At 43.7% G+C, this 17075-nt stretch overlaps 1 protein-coding gene across 4 annotated transcripts in view; it reads right to left on the bottom strand.

Moving 5' to 3' along the window:
* The window catches only part of LARGE1 (LARGE xylosyl- and glucuronyltransferase 1), a 609947-nt gene that overhangs the window by 290696 nt on the left and 302176 nt on the right, over positions 1-17075 (bottom strand). For all 4 annotated transcript variants that reach the window (NM_001205588.1, XM_005206780.5, XM_059886204.1 and 1 more), the window contains one exon: positions 4686-4809. In NM_001205588.1, coding sequence (NP_001192517.1) covers positions 4686-4809 — 124 coding nt within the window. The remainder of the gene's footprint in view (positions 1-4685; positions 4810-17075) is intronic.

Below are 17075 nucleotides of genomic sequence, written 5' to 3' on the forward strand. Positions count from 1 at the left end.
TGGTGTTTCAATACATCCCCTTCCTGGTTTACTTGTCATGGAAAGATGTCTGCCCCATGGCTGCTCTTGGGATTAAGGTGGGTTGGTACAGATGGAGCTGTTTTCTCTATACTATTGCAGGGTCAAACAAACACCTGGCTGGCTGCCAGTGCCCTGAGGTGCAATGGGCCTCAGGAATGTGGTAAAGTCCTGACGGTGATCCAGAACTCTTTCCTCAATCTAATGTCTATTGACAGATGAATGGATAAAGATGGATAAAAATGTGGTACATATACACAATGGAATACTACCCAGCCATAAAGAGGGCGATGATTCCATTTGCAGCAACATCAAGGCAACTAGAGATTACCACACTAAGTAAAGTTAGTCAGACAAATAGACATCAAATATCACTTATATGTTGAATTTAAAATATGACACAAATGAACATATGTACGAAACAGAAATAGAATTACGGACATAGAGAACAGACTGGTTGCTAAGGGGGAATGGGTTGAGGGAGGGATGGATTGGGAGTTTGGGATCAGATACAAACTATTTTATGTATGGAGAATGGATAAATCACAGGATCCTACTGTAAACCACAGGGAACTATATTCAATATCCTATGATAAACCATAACGGAAAAGAATATAAAAAAGAATGCATATATATTAATATATGCTCAGTTGCATCTGACTCTTTGCAAATCCAAGGTCTGTAGCCTGCCAGGCTCCTCTGTCCTGTAATTTTCCAGGCAAATATTGGAATGAGTTGCCATTTCCTACTTCAGTACACACACTCATACATACACACACACACATAATTGAATTACTTTGCTGTACAGCAGAAATTAACACAACATTCCAAATCAACTATACTCCAATTAAAAAACAAACAAACAAACTGAAATCCTTTCCTAATGACTTTGCGTCTGTCTCTTAGGCACCCAGCATTGAGTTTACTGTGTATCCATTTAGTAAATATTTTCATAGGCCAGGCATCATGCCAGGTGGTAGGGATAACAAGAGTGATAAAAAACAGAAGCCTAGCTCTTTTGGACCCTACACTTGAGGGAAGGTAGACATTTACCTGCTCATCACACAAAGGCATGAAAGTTTACACTCAGTGGTGAGTTTACAGAAGAAACGTATGTGATCCTCCAAGAAGATATAACAAAGAAACCCCTATGAGATGATGAAAGCAGAGAAGGTTTCCTCAAGTACATAGAGGTTCAGCAAAATAATAGGGAATTAATTAGCAATGGGGAAAGAACAGACTCCTAATACGACAGACAGAAGAAATACTTGTGCAAAGGCCCCCAGCAGAAGGGAAGGAGCACAGTAGCCTGGAAAATTTAGCAGGTGAGCAGCGGTGCTAACAATACTAGAAGTTGGAAGGAGGCAGGAGCCAGAAACACAACTCAGTTAAGGAGTGCACTCTCCATCCTAAAAGCACTAGGAAACCATCAAAGGTTTTACACAGAGGACAGGGATGGTGTGTTGGGCTTTCCTGTGGGAAAGTTGATTTGTTACTGATGAAGAATAGATTCAGTAAAGGAGATGTAGGCAGATAAGAAGGGAAGATACTTGTCTGGGGGAAAATCTCACGTGCTTAGACTATGATAGTATCAGGGGAGACGGAGACAAGCTTGGACCTCAAATGGCCAGATATAGAGAGAGGGAAAGGGACACATTGAAGGCAGACTCTTAGTTCCGGATGAGCAGCTAAGTAGATGGTGGTGCTAGATGTGAGGAAGGCTCAGGTCGGGAGAGTGGGCAGATCATGATTTAGGTTTGTCAAGCAGAATTATGCATAAATTATTATGATCATTCTCATGAATTATGGAAAAATTACATTTTACAGAATGCCTCATACTCATTGTCCTTATTGGATTCTGACAACTTGCCTCATGGGATACAGGACTGTGGGTGATAGATGTTTAAGTGGTAGGGAAATGAAATGCAGGTGGGAGGGACTTTGTGTTGCAATCATCAGTAGAAGGCAGGGTCAAGGGCAGGACTCCGGAGACCATATCCTTCAGAATACATCACATGGCAATTTTCTTTTTCTTATTTTTTAAGCCATGCAGTCTTCAAATGGATAAAAATTCAGTGTGCAGGCTTCCCTAGTGGTCTAGTTGTTAAGAATCTGCCTCCCAATGTAGGGGACAGGGGTTTGATCTCCAGGCCGGGAAGATTCCACATGCCAAGGAGCAGCTAAGCCCTTGTGCCACAACTATGGAGCCCACACTTTAGAGCCCATGCTCCATAACAAGAGAAGCCACCGCAATGAGAAGCCCACGCACCCCGACAAAGAGTCGCTCCTGCTCGCTGCAACTGGAGAAAGCAACGAAACAATGAAGACCCAGTGTGGCCAAAAGAAAAAAAAGTGTGTAAAAATAATGGATACTTGGATTCATGTGGGCATGATGGAGTCAGAACTCCAGTCTTTCCCAATCTCACCTGCCTCCTTTCTTCCAGGACCCTAAGAAATTCTTGGGGTTCCCAAGGGTAGGTTACAGGCCACAGTGCCTTACCTTTCAACCTCCCAAAGGCCCGGAGATTTCCCTGTAGGCCATACAATTAAGAGCATTTTAATCCTACATTGCCATGGCTACAAAGGGGAATAAGGGACTATCAAGAACCTGCTGCATCTCAGGCACAGCTGGGCCTTCACGTGAGTTGTCTTATTTAATCCAGTATCTTTCTCTGTGTCTGGCAGTGTCCTACCCATTTGGCTCAGAGGTAAAGAATCTGCCCGTGATGTTGGAGACCAGGGTTTGATTCTTGGGTCAGGAAGATTCCTTGGATCAGGAAGTGAATGGCTACCCACTCCAGTATTCTTGCCTGGAGAATTCCATGAACAGAGGAGCCTGGCAGGGTTATATTAGTTCACGGGGTTGCAAAGAGTCAGACACAACTGATTGACTAACACTTTACTTTTCACTTTCATGGCTCAAACCCAAGTCAGACAGCTCTTTAGTGGCAAGATGGGATATGAAGTTGGGGTTTTTTCAACCACTCCGTGTTCTCTTAAAAAGCAGGGGGGTCCAGGCTTACACAGAGCACAGACTTGGAACCACACTAAGACAGAAGCAGCAGCCTTCTGTGCCAGACACAGCTCCTCCCCTCCCATAGCTCTTCCCCATGGAATTGGTGCTCAGACCCTGGGAGACAGAGTGGCTTGCTTTCACCTTAATTAGTGCAGCAATTTGCTAAATTTTGTTTTTCCCTTTTTAAGAGTGTTAATCAATTTTAGCTCAGAATAGATTGGAATGGCACACAAATTGCCACGACAATCCCCAAATGCTAAATTCTCAACATCTCGATCAACCCCAGAGCCTGAAATATGGGAAAATCAGAAACTCTGGCCGGCATCTGAGTGATCTATTTAAAATGTTATGGCTCTGAAATGAAAAGATAATGGCTTTATGAGGTTTAGAGCAAGCAATTTGCTAAAATCAGCCTCATGCCTACGTGTTTAGTCCTTCCCAAGGTGACTGGAGATGGAGCAGCCACAATTTCTGCAAAGTTACGTGTTCCACTAATAACAGCAATTTGTAAAATCCACTAGCAGCACAGGGTAACAAGCAATGCATCAGAAACACAGAAAAGAACAAGAAGTGTTCCCAGCCCCGTCCCCCATTAAGAAGGTTCTAAACTAAAGCAGTAGTTGGACAAGTGAACAGAAAAGATCTTCCTCTCCCCTGAGGGAGTCACAGAAAGATCTCAGAAGAGGCGGCCATGGAGCTGAGTCTTGAAGGACGAGTGGAGTGGTGACAAAGTAGCTGGAAGGGCATGTCGGATAGAAGGAAAGGCTCAAACACAGGAAGGAGGGAAGAGAGCCCAGAGGTGGTTTCTTAAAGCTAAGTAATAAGTGAATTTGCAGGAACGGCCAGAGACGAGACTGGAAGAAGAGTCTAGAGCCAGTATATGAAGGGCGTTTTAATCAGACTGTGAAACTCAAGCTTGACACAGACCACGTGGTACCACAGCAGGATTTCAAGCAAGGTAATTATATGGCCAAATGATCTTCATTTGGTTGAAACCTTCTGGCCCAACATAATCCTTAATATTTATTCAGCCTAATGTTGTGGGGGTTATTTGGCCATGCCACATGGCATGAAGGATCTTAGTTCCTCAACAAGGAATCGAACCTGTGGCCCCTGCAGTGGAAGTGCAGAGTCTGAACCAATGGACTGCTAGGGAAGTCTCTATTCAGCATAGTCTTTTAAAGTGCACTCAGATATATTCTCTCATTTGAGCCATTACTCCATGAGGTTGTTGTTATAATCACATTTCTACTCATGAAAAATCAGACCCAACAAAGGTATAACTTTGTGTCTTATGACCAGTAAATGACAATACACAAATTCAAACCCAGTCCCATCACACTCTGAGTTCAGTGGTGACCTGACCAGGTAATCGAATTCTCCAGATATCAGCCATCATGGGCCTCCTTTAGATACGGACCAGGCCAGAGGCCTCCAGTCTCCACAGAAACGCTTGGTGGTCAGAATTGCATAGACCAACATGTATCCTGTGCTAAAGAGGTGGTTAACACTTCAGATAATCAAATCAATTTCAAGTGGCAAAAACCCTCAGATACACCTGGACATTTCGAGTTGGGAGTTGAGATTTCTGCCTTTGCTTCTGTCTACTAAACCATAAACAAGAAAAGCATGACCCCCTTCCCGCCAGTACCTTGAGCTCATCAGCGTTGTAGAAGTCTACACGCACCGCAGGTACCATCCAGGTCTGGAAGAGTGTTGCCAGGATCTGCTCGGCAATGGAGTCGGCGATGAGGTGGAAATGGAGAGGATTCCGCCTGTGGGCAGTGAGAGGAGGAGTCAGGAGGGAGAACCAAGACCTTTGAATTCTAGCCACAAAACCCCATTCTTACCAACTGGTAATATTTGGGTTCCTCAGTGCTCAGTGGTAAAGAATCCTCCTGCAAAGCAGATGTGGGTTCGATCCCTGGGTTGGGAAGATCCCCTAGAGAACGGAATGGCTACCCACTCCAGTATTGTTGCCTGGGAAATCCCGTGGACAGAGGAGCCCAGAGGGCTACAGCCCACAGGGTTATAAAGAGTTGGACACGACCGAAGCGACTGAGCACACACACACAACCAATTTGTAACAGCAATGGGGAAGGTCAACCAGGCATTTTGCCTAACCAGTGCCTGCTCGGGAGGATGTCAGAGGTAACAAGGAGAGAGGATACCTAATCCAACCTCAAGATTTCAGAGATGTGGCAACTCCAAGGACTGGAGAGGGTAAAATCATTGGTGACACTCTGCTGCTGCTGCTAAGTCACTTCAGTCGTGTCCGACTCTGTGTGACCCCATAGATGGCAGCCCACCAGGCTCCCCGTCCCTGGGATTCTCCCGGCAAGAACACTGGAGTGGGTTGCCATTTCCTTCTCCAACGCATGAAAGTGAAAAGTGAAAGTGAAGTCACTCAGTCGTGTTCTACTCCCAGCGACCCCATGGACTGCAGCCTACCAGGCTCCTCTGTCCATGGGATTTTCCAGGGAGGAGTACTGGAGTGGGGTGCCATTGCCTTCTCCGTGGTGACACTCAATGCAAGCCAACCACCATACCTGCTATTATGGCATCTATATCTCCAAAAATCATAGCATGTGTACAATTTGGTCAATGCTTTATCTTTACCAGCTGGATGTACTGGCCTCAGTGAAGCACGTGGACAGAGGGTGAGGTCTTTAGACTGGCTGTATGGAGCTGGAAAGTACTTCTCTCATAGCACAGCACTAAATCCTGTCTCCTGCTTGTTCCCCCCACCATGTCCATTCCCATCCCCCAGGGAGCCACAATGGCATCACCTGGGGCTCCCATTACTGAGTATCAGCTCACCCTCATATGTAATATTTCTAAAGTCTTTAGCATTCCATCTCAGTTGGCCGGCTGTCATACTGAGCCAGCACCCAAAATACAAACCAGCAGCACACAAGGGCAAAGCTTCTGATTCAAATGTAAATAGGTCCAAAGCCCAGACCTAGCATCTATGGAGGGGGCTTTGAACATGTCACTTACACCTCCGTACTGCTTCTTCACTGTGCACAATGAAGAGTCCCCTTGGGGCTACTGGGTCAATTGGATGAGATAGGTAGTACAACACTCGCTGCATCTCAACAGCAAACAGAGGTGGGATAATAATAGACAGTGGAGATGCCTTCTTGAGGGACTGCCAGGAACAAAGCCGCAGTTGAACCCAGCAGAACTACTACCATAGACACCACAGCACTAGTAATAATAAGAGCATGCATTGTAATGAAGGGGCACCGCTGAGAAATCTAAAGATGGGAAGGACCTCACCCCTTGCCCCAATCTCAAGGAGCTCTTACTATTTGAAGAGATAGTTAAATATAGACATAATTAAATATAAACAGGAGGTGGAATGTGGTAACAGCTACAACAGAATACAAGGCTCCAGAAGACTAAAGAAAACAAAAGGTGAATCTGGACTGGGTCAGAAGGATTGTAAGCATTGGGGATGCTTTATCCTTGGCACAGGAAGCAAAGGAAGAGGGGACATGATCCAGGGAGAATAATAAGAGACTGAATGGAGCCCAGCAGGCGCTGAGAGTGTGTTGGGACAGGAAGGTTAGCAGGGACTCGGGGGTTGGAACAGAGAAGGGGAGAGATGCAGGTACATAGTAAGCAGTGCAATAAACAGTCTGTACTTCATCAGCTCAGCAGGGGGGGGGGTCACACGACCTGCCCCATAGCTCTCAACCCCTGTACAGTGGCTCCCCAGCACTGTTCTAAGTTCCAGACACATACACGTCTTTCAATTCTCCCTTCCCCCATGCACCCTTTCCACCTAGACCTTTGCATATGTGGTTTACTGGGTAGGAAATCCTCATGCATTTGCTTATTCTACACTTTCTGAACACCTGCTACCCACCAAGCGATGAGCAGGTTGCTGGGGACATGGTGGTAACCCACCGTCCTTGCTCTCACGTATTCCAGTCCTGTCCTCTCCTTCCTCCTCCTCCCTCCCTTTCACAGTCGCCATTCAGCGTCTGGTTCTCTCTCACCCAGCCTTCACTTCTGAGGTTGGCCATCGGGTGCTCCTGGAATCCCTCCCTGATGACCTGTGACGAGGTCAGGGGCCCTTCCTAACACACAGTCCTCTCAGCATCTGTACCATCCTTAGGCTGTAACTATCTGCTTACTTGTCTGCATCCCTCCTTGACTGTGAGCTTAAAAAGATGAAGGATAATGCCAATGATGTTGAAATGGAGAGTCCCAGGATGGAGCTCCATGCCTCGGATGCAGTAAGAGTTCGATTAAAAAAAAATGAATGTGAAATGAAAACCTGACTTCGCGTCTGGAGAAGAGCAACAAAGAACGAAGAAGTCAAATCTTGAGGGATTTCAGAGGAGATCACGGATATGAGGAAAGTAGCAGGGAAGAGGAATACAACGGGGTTTCCTGGGTTGGTGGTGATGCCTCTAGGACACGGGATACGGGAAGAAAGGCACACTGGAGGAAGATGATGGGTTTGGTATTGGATATAGCAAGTTGAAGGTGAGGGAAGCAAAGCCAAGTGGAGCTGGGAGGATGAGCCTAGACCTGAAGAAAGTTATTATCCAAGGTCAATCTGTCAAACAGATAATAGGTGCTCAAGGGTGCTGAGCTGAATCAATGACAAAGAAGCCATCAGCACCACTGAACTTCTCCACGGTACCCACTGCCTGGACACTGCAAACTCTCTGATTAAGCCACGTATGCTCAGAAGCAAGTGGCATGCCTGCCCTACAGCCTTCCTGGAAGCTCTATAAGAAGCTTCCCTATAAAAACTGCCAGCGGCCATTGCTTCCTGAGGTCCTAAGTGATGACCAGAGGCGTGGGGGAGTGATGGTGTGTTTGTTCACTGGCCAGTGACTTAACCTGGATGCTAAGCCAGTGGTAACTTGTCACTCCTGGGAAGACAGAGGGTCCCTTTAGCCCTCAGTATTGTCACAACCACCTCCCTCTCCCACGGGAACCACAAAGGAATCTTACGTATGAAGAACGGATAAATGTAAACTGTATAATTGTCAACTTGCATTTTTATCCACGGTGGAGGGATGGCATAATTTTAGACATGGGGATAACAATACCAAACAAACCAAGGTACACATATTTGCTCCCACACATTACATTTTCTACACATCTATATCTTTACCTGTGCTGTTCCTTCCCCACAGAATTCTTCCCAATGCCTGTGATTTCCTGTTCATCCCTTCCAACTGTCTGTCAGTCATCTCCTCCTCTGTGAGTGGATCCTTATCCTTCCCTTTTCCTCGTAACTGGGTGCCTCCAATGAAAAGCTAATTGAGCACTCACAGCAAAGCACTGTGAGATCAAATTCAAACACCTGTATTCAAGGCACTATGGTACTGACACAAAAACAGAAATATAGACCAATGGAACAAGATAGAAAGCCCAGAAATAAACCCATGCACCTACGGGTACCTTATTTTTGACAAAGGAGGCAAGAATATACAATGGGGCAAAGACACCTCTTCAATAAATGGTGCTGGGAAAACTGGACAGCTACATGTAAAAGAATGAAATTAGAACACTTCCTAACACCATACACAAAGATAAACTCAAAATGGATTAAAGACCTAAATGTAAGACCAGAAACTATAAAACTCTTAGAGGAAAACATGGACAGAACAAACAATGACATAAATCAAAGCAAGATCCTCTATGACCCACCTCCTAGAGTAATGAAAATAAAAACAAAAATAAACAAGTGGGACCTGATTAAACTTAAAAGCTTTTGCACATCAAAGGAAACTATAAGCAAGGTGAAAAGACAACCCTCAGAATGGGAGAAAATAATAGCAGATGAAACAACAGAGGATTAATTTCCAAAATATACAAGCAGCTCATACAACTCAATACCTGAAAAACAACCTAATCAAAAAATGGGAAAAAGCCCTAAACAGACATTTCTCCAAAGAAGACATACTGATGACTAACAAACATATGAAAAGATGCTCAACATTGCTCATTATTAGAGAAATGCAAATCAAAAAACTGCAATGAGATATCACCTCACACTGATCAGAATGGCCATCATCAAAAAGTCTGTAAACAATAAACGCTGGAGAGGGTGTGGAGAAAAGGAAATGCTCTTGCACTGTTAGTGGGAATGTAAATTGATACAGCCACTATGGAAAACGGCATGGAGATTCCTTAAAAAACTAGGAATAAAACCACCATATGACCCAGAAATCCCACTCCTAGGCATATACCCTGAGGAAATAAAAATTGAAAAAGAGTTCATTGCAGCACTATTTATGATAGCTAGAACATGGAAGCAACCCAGATGTCCATCGACAGACGAACGGATAAAGTTGTGGTACATATACACAATGGAATATTCCTCATCCTTAAAAAGGAGTGCATATGAGTCAGTTCTAATGAAGTGGATGAACCTAGAACCTATTATACAGAGTGAAGTAAGTCAGAAAGAGAAAGATAAATATTGTATTCTAATGTATATATACAGAATCTAGAAAAATGGTACTAAAGAATTTATTTACAGGGCAGCAGTGGAGAAACAGACATAGAGACATGAGGACTTATGGACATGGGGAGAAGGGAGGAGAGTGTGAGATGTATGGAAAGAGTAACATGGAAACTTACATTACCATATGTAAAATAGATAGCCAATGGGAATTTGCTGTATGGCTCAGGAAACTCAAACAGGGGCTCTGTATCAACCTAGAGGGGTGGGGTGGGGAGAGAGATGGGAGGAGGTTTCAAAAGGGAGGGGATATATGTATACTTATGGCTGATTCATGCAGAGGTTTGACAAAAAACAACAAATTCTGAAAAGCAATTATCCTTCAATAAAACAAACAAACAAACAAAAAATTCAAACACCTGGCTCCTTCCCTCCACCATGAAGCCTCCAAGGACAGCAGCCATCTTTTCATTTCCACCCCCAGTGCTGGGCAGAGAGGCTGGCAAGTAACGTGTGCTCAAGAAACACTCATACAACAGGAAAAGCAAGCCAGTGCTCTCTCCTTCCCCATCACTGTTCACATTCCCCATAAGAAGCAGAAGCAGCTGAAGACATGCTTACATCAGTGGTTCAGGGCTGGCGTTTTGCTCCAGAACATTTGGGTTGGAACCCTGGCTGCATTAATGACTAAGTGAATGCAAGCATGTGATTTCATCTCTCTAGGCCTCAATTTCATTTCAAATCAGGAACAATAATGGTAAGTAAGCAGTAGTATCAATATATTGGCTAATTGTGACATGTGATATATATAAAGTGCTTAGCAAATTGCCTGGCACGTGGGTAATATTTCGATATATGTTAATAATTGGTATGGTCTGAATGTTCATTGACTCCCACCCCAAATTCATTATGTTGAACCCTAACCCCTCGGGTGAGAGTACCAGGAGGTGGGGCCTTTGGGAGGTGAATAGGTCCCTGGGCAGAGTCCTCCTGAAAGGGGTTAGTGCCCTTACAAAAGAGGCTCCTTGGCTTTTTTTAACACAAGACAACACAGAAGGAAGTCTGCAGTCTGTGATCAGGAAGCTGGCCCCCGCCAGAGCCAGGCCATGCTGGTGTCATGATCTTGGACTTCCTAGCCTCCAGAACTGAGAGGAAAAAATAAATTCCTGTTGTTTATGAGCCACCTGGCCTGCTATTTTGTTACAGCTGCCTGAATGGACCAGAACTGTTATCAACATGAACTTATGAAACCGTTATTTTCTCTACTGCTTTTACATCACTTTTCAAATAAAGTATTTTCAATTAGTTCTTCCACTCATAGACCAAAAAATGCATTGAATGGATAAACATCCAACAAAGAGCTATCAAGCATCAAGTAAGGCAGAATAGGGATTTAGGTGATGAATGAGCTCAGAGTCCTCTTTTCAGGCAGCAATCAATGTAGCAGAGACAGAGAAAGAATACAAATAACCACATAAATGTTAGTACATAAGGGCTCTGTAACACTGGGCTGCACACACAGCTGCAAGTTTGGGAACAGCAGGCCCTCCCTGCTGCCCTGCAGCCATGTGAAGACACTGACCTGAATGGTGAGTAAAGGGATTCCTGGAGTTGGACAGTGAACAGCCTGCACGACCGTACAGAACAGCTACACAAGGACAAACGCACACGTTCACGGAGAATAAGAACGAGAGACGGCTCCTCAGCAGTGGCAAATCTAGAAGTTTCCACGGATAATGTGGCAAGTAAACCGGACATTTGGATGAGAAAAGATGAAGGAGAGGGAAATGTATCCTGCAGTATGTAACAGAATTAGGAAAAGAACACAGGTGGAGAAGTTCATAGTATGTCTGTGAAAGAACCACAGTCTTATTAGAGCAGATCATACAATGTTTATTGAACGTCCACTGTATGTCAGGAATGGGGAGGAAAGAAAAGGAGAGAGAGAGTATTAACAACAGGATGGGCCAGGGTGTGTGAATTCCTAAAAACAGAATTCGATTCTCCAAGTGAAAGACAGCCAGATAAGGTTTATAGGGCTTGGCAGGCAGCAGACCGAAGCTGTAATTCAGAAGGTTAATCTGGTTACCAAGCAGAAGATGGACAGTGTGGGTAAGAAGAACAGGCTCTCAGAGGATGATGGTGCCAGCATTTCTATGGGACTTTCTCCCTCTTCTGCATTCTTCCTCAGGAATAAACCAAAGTCTCCTTCAGGAATACACTGAAATCTCACCTCCACAAAGAGGCCCGCCATGACCACTCCATCCAAAGCCCCTCTCCCTACCCATCATGCCTCACCCCACTGCCATGACTGGTTTCTTTCCAGCAGTGACTAGCAGGGCTGGAAATCTTCCTATACATCTACAGATCTATGCCCACCCTCCAGTAGAACACAAGCTGTCTAAGGTAGAGACTGTCTTATTTCACAAAGCACCTACTCTCTTGTCTACTTTCTCCACAACCCTGGTGCCTAGAAAGTGTCTGTCCGTGAGTCAGGTCAGGGCTTAGCCACACCTTCCCATAGGCTGTGTTGACGCTGGAGTGGTGTCCACAGCTGCCTGCATGGTACCACACCTCCTGCTTCCAGCCTCTGGCTCTCAGTTCAGACACCACAGCTCCGAGGAAGACATTCCATGGTGTCAAGATGCCCTTTCTCAGAGCCTCCCACTGAATTCAGGGCTCAAAACTTACACTTTTGCAATTGTTCCCTATTAGATGGAGTCTTGGCACTGGGAACTACATTTTGTAAATAATCTTTCACCCAGCTATCTCAAGAAAGAGGAGCCGAAGGAGACATGATTAAATGCAGTATCATATCCTGGATGGGATTCTGGAACAGAAAAAAGAACTTAGGCAAAAATTAAGGAAATCTGAAACAAAGGACAGGACTTTATAATAATATATCAACGAGTAATGAGTTTTATGTGCTCAGTCATGTCCGACTCTTTGTGACCCCATGGTCTATAGCCTTCCAGGCTCCTTCGTCTATGGGATTTTCCCAGGCAAGAATACTGGAGTAGGTTGCCGTTTCCTTCTCCAGGACATCTTCTCCACCCAGAGATCGGGCCTGGGTCTCCTGCATTGCAGACAGATTCTTTACCATTTGAGCCACCAGGGAAAGGAAACTAAGTCTGTAAGTTAGCACTAATACAACTACCCAACCAGCATCGGTGGTCTGGATGCCTACCATTTATTATTGTATAAGAAAGATACAATTGTTGCTGTTGTTCAGTTGCTAAGTCATGTCTAACTCTTTTTAGGACCCATGGACTGTAGCCCACCAGGTTTCCCTGTCCAAGGAATTTTCCAGACAAGAATACTGGAGTGAGTTGCCACTTCCTTCTCCAGGGGATCTTCCCAACCCAACGATCAAACTTGTGTCTCCTGCCTTGCAGGCAGATTATTTACCTGCTGAGCCACTAGGGACTGGTTCATTAATTACAACAAATATACCATGAGATGTCATGAGAGGGGAAATGGGCTGTAGGGTTTTGGAAAATCTGTGCTATTCCTTTCGTAATTTCTTTGTAAATCGAAAACTGTTCTATGAAATAAATTTTATTAAAAATAATCTTTTCCTCAGATTTTTAAAACAATTCCTTATAGATATACTCATCCAGTAATAGTCTATCAAAAAAAAAAAAAAAAAAGAATAAAAGGACAAATGAATAATTACCAAAGAGATCCAAATTCCCTCAGAGTGGACACAATTACTTGCAAGTCTGGCGTAGAGGCCCTTAGAAGACAATGTGAGAGCGTTATCTTTTAATTTGGGATTAGGTGATGGTTTCTGACATAAGACATCTAAAGCTCAAAAGAAAAAGAAAAATACAAAAGATTAAAAACTTTTGTACTTCAAAAAGCACCATCAAGAAAGTGAAAAAGAGGGCCACCAAATGAGAGAAAATATCTGCAAGGCATAGATATGCCTGGTAAGGGACTTGTAACCATAGTATAAAAATATTTTACAGCTCAATACAAACACAAGTAAGCAGATTAGAAATGGAGCGAAGGATCTGAACAGTCATTTCTCAGAGAAGACATACAAAAGGCCAATAAGCAGAGGAAAAGATGCTCAACATCACTAGTCAGTAGGGAAATGCAAATCAGAACTGGGATACCACTCTGAAACCCACTAAAACGACTAAGGTAAAAATAACAGCCAATAACAAGTGTCATTAAGGATGTAGAGATACTGGAACCCTCAGCTGCTACTTGTGGGATTATACAATCAATGACTGTAGCTGCTCTGCAACACAGTTTGGCGGCTTTTCAAAACATGAAGCATAAAGTTACCATTGCTGACTTCCCCAGAAATCCCACTCCTAGCTATTGGGTTGGCCAAAAAGTTTACTGGGATTTTTCTGTAACATGTTTTGGAAACACCTGAACTATCTGTGGCCAATCCGATATCAACAAATAATATATGAAAATATGTTCCCTCAAGAACTTTAACACAAACATCCACCCTGGCATTATTTATAACAGTCAAGAAGTGGAAACAACCCAAATGGTCACCAAGTGATGAATAAACAAAATGAAGTAAATCCATACAATGGAACATTATTAGGCAAAGAAGAGGAACGAAGGACTGGCAGATGCTACAACGTGGATGAACCTTGAAAAGATTATACTACATAGGAGACACCAGTTACAAGAAGACAAAACAGCATATGGTCCCATTGATAGCAAATGTTCAGAATGAACAGTCCACATAAACAGAAAGATTAGTGGTTGCCAGGGGATGGAGGGAGAGGGAGTGGGGAGTGATTGTTCATGCGGACGGGTGTTTCTTTATGAGATGCTGAAAATGGGCCATTGATAATATTAGATGGTGGGGATAGTTGCACAATTCTGAATGTTCCAAAAACCACTGAACTGTCCACTTTTAAAGAGTGAATTTCATAGTATGTGAATTACATCCCAATGCTTCTCCACTGGCCTGAGATGGAGAGTGACAGTCTAACCTATGGGTCTGGGAGCGGGAATGAGGTCTGGTCTACTCAGCTGTCTTAGAAGCTGTGTTGTACAAGAAAAGATCTGCCTAGGTAGGAAAAGCCAGCAATTGTCCAGGTTGGCTCAGACTATAAGTAACCCCAACTCATGAGGACAAAAAAGTGCCCTCAATTCAAAGAACATTCCACAATTCAGGACAAACAGCAACACTGGTGATAATTTCATTCCCAATGTGTAATCCCCAAGGCTGATTTTGCATTTGGTTCCTAACTCAGGCTGGTAAAATCGTTTTAATGCTAGAGGCCTGCAAATCCCCAAACCAGCCAAAGGCCGTGAGCCTCCATCCTATTCTCTGTTGTTTGGAGGGAGATTAGCAAGAGTTGGACAGATGTTAAGGACATATTTATACCAAAATGAGTTTCATCAACTGAAGATAATAAGAACTCATTCAGAAGAATCACAAAAGGAATGATTTTCTTAATATATGATTCAGTGTCTATAAAACAACTAAAATAGCCTTTAATATCAGTCCACCAGTTACATATGCATTCTAGGAGCAATGCTTTAAGCCCATGGGAAAAGGCTTCTACTTGAATGGGCCAGCTTGAGTACACGTCTTCAAATACAATGGGTCCCACATAGCTTGATTGGGGTCGAGCAACCCAGACATTAGGTCTCTTCTAATTCAGACCAGATCACGCTTTCCTAACAAAGAAGGAAGCAAGTGCATGCTTCATCTTCAGCAGAGCCTGCAGATTTTGCTCATAATGAGCAATGCTCCCGCTGCCTCTGGTTTCCTTAACTGCTCCCCTGTTCAGGCTGGGATGCAATAAATATGGTAATACAAAGAGGCAAAGATGATTAAACCCCAGTTTTCTCCCTGCCTTTCCTTTCTTATTTCTGTCAGGAATGTGTCACAGTCCCTATAAGGCAACCCAAGGTCTGTTTTTTATTAAAATATACAAGGACAGCTGAGTTGAATAATCCTTAATTATTAAGTTTACAATGGAATTGCAATTTTAGAAAAAGAAAGAGCCTGTGACAGCAACTCGAATGCTCAGTGAATCTGTTACACTGAGAGATTTAATGGAACTCACTGCAGAAAAGCACAGAAGCCCAAATGAGGGTTTTTTGGTGTGAGCTCTTGGTGTGGGGGAGGACAAGTGGCCTTGATAATGTGGAGAGAATCGAGGACATCTCAGTATCATGTCAGAAGAGCTCTCCAGCGGAGAAGAACAGAGCAAATCAAAGACCTCATAGTGTAGTAAAAGTAGCATGGACTCCAAGGTTGGCCAGAGCCAAGGGTAGAACCTCAGGAGCATCACTTATTTACCTGTGACCTTGAACACAGGATTTAACCTCTGGGCCTCAGTTTCCTCATCCATTTGTGGGTATGCACTTGTACATGGCTGGGATGAAAGTCAAATGACCTATCCTTGGGACCTATAAACTATATTAACTAATTCTTTTTGCTTTTACATGCACGACTACATAGCATACATCTTTTACCTGTTCAAAGATATTACATGTCCTTGCTATTTTCTTCCCCCGAACTTTACTGAGGTATAATTGACAAATAAAAATCTGTATATCTAAAGTGTATTACAGAGAAGGCAATGGCACCCCACTCCAGTATTCTTGCCTGGAAAATCCCATGGACAGAGGAGCCTGGAAGGCTGCAGTCCATGGGGTCGCTGAGGGTCGGACACAACTGAGCGACTTAGCTTTCACTTTTCACTTTCATGCACTGGAGAAGGAAATGGCAACCCACTCCAGTGTTCTTGCCTAGAGAATCCCAAGGACGGTGGAGCCTGGTGGGCTGCCAGGGTCGCACAGAGTCAGACACGACTGAAGTGACTTAGCAGCAGCAGCAGCAAAGTGTATTATATACTTTGTGTTTCCAAAGTACATTTAATACTATGAAACACTTAAGGTGATACTTTTATATATGTCTACATTGTGAAATCATCATTGCAATCAAGCTAATTAATGTATATATTGCCTCATGAAGATTTTCATTTCCCCATGCATTTTCTTAAGCCTTACCAGAACAGTAATGTTCAGTCCAGGGACTTCCCCAGTGGTCTAGCAATTGACTCCACTTTCCAATGCAGGGTACACAAGTTTGACCCCTGGTTGGGGAACTAAGATCCTAAATGCTTCATGGGGCAGCCAAAAAAGAAACCCCACTATTTATATTTAATACCTCAAAAATACATAACCTGGGTGGGGGATAAAGATGGAAATGGATCACAGGAATAGTAACAATGTCTACATGGTCACCCAAAATGATGAGTGAAAATAAGAAAATCATACTCAAAACAGTAACTTTTCGAGAGTTTGGACTCTGAAGCTAGACTGTCTGGGTCCAAACCCAGCCCTGCCTTTCCTCTCTGTGACCCTGATTCATGACTTCACATATGGATCCTCAGTTTCATCATCTGTAAAACGGGGATACCCAGTAGACCCCCTCATGGAATTAGAAGAACATTCAGTGAGTTGGTATCTGAAAAACACTCAGAGCACAGCCTAACAGAGTGAGAACTACCCTTCTATTTGTTGAATAAATAAAATGCAGAAGCATTTCACATTGACTACCTCTTTTGATAGTCACAACAGGGCTCTATGAGAGACTGGGGAACAAAGCAA

This window comes from Bos taurus, chromosome 5, assembly GCF_002263795.3.
Source record: "Bos taurus isolate L1 Dominette 01449 registration number 42190680 breed Hereford chromosome 5, ARS-UCD2.0, whole genome shotgun sequence".
In the NCBI taxonomy this organism is placed as follows: domain Eukaryota; kingdom Metazoa; phylum Chordata; class Mammalia; order Artiodactyla; family Bovidae; genus Bos; species Bos taurus.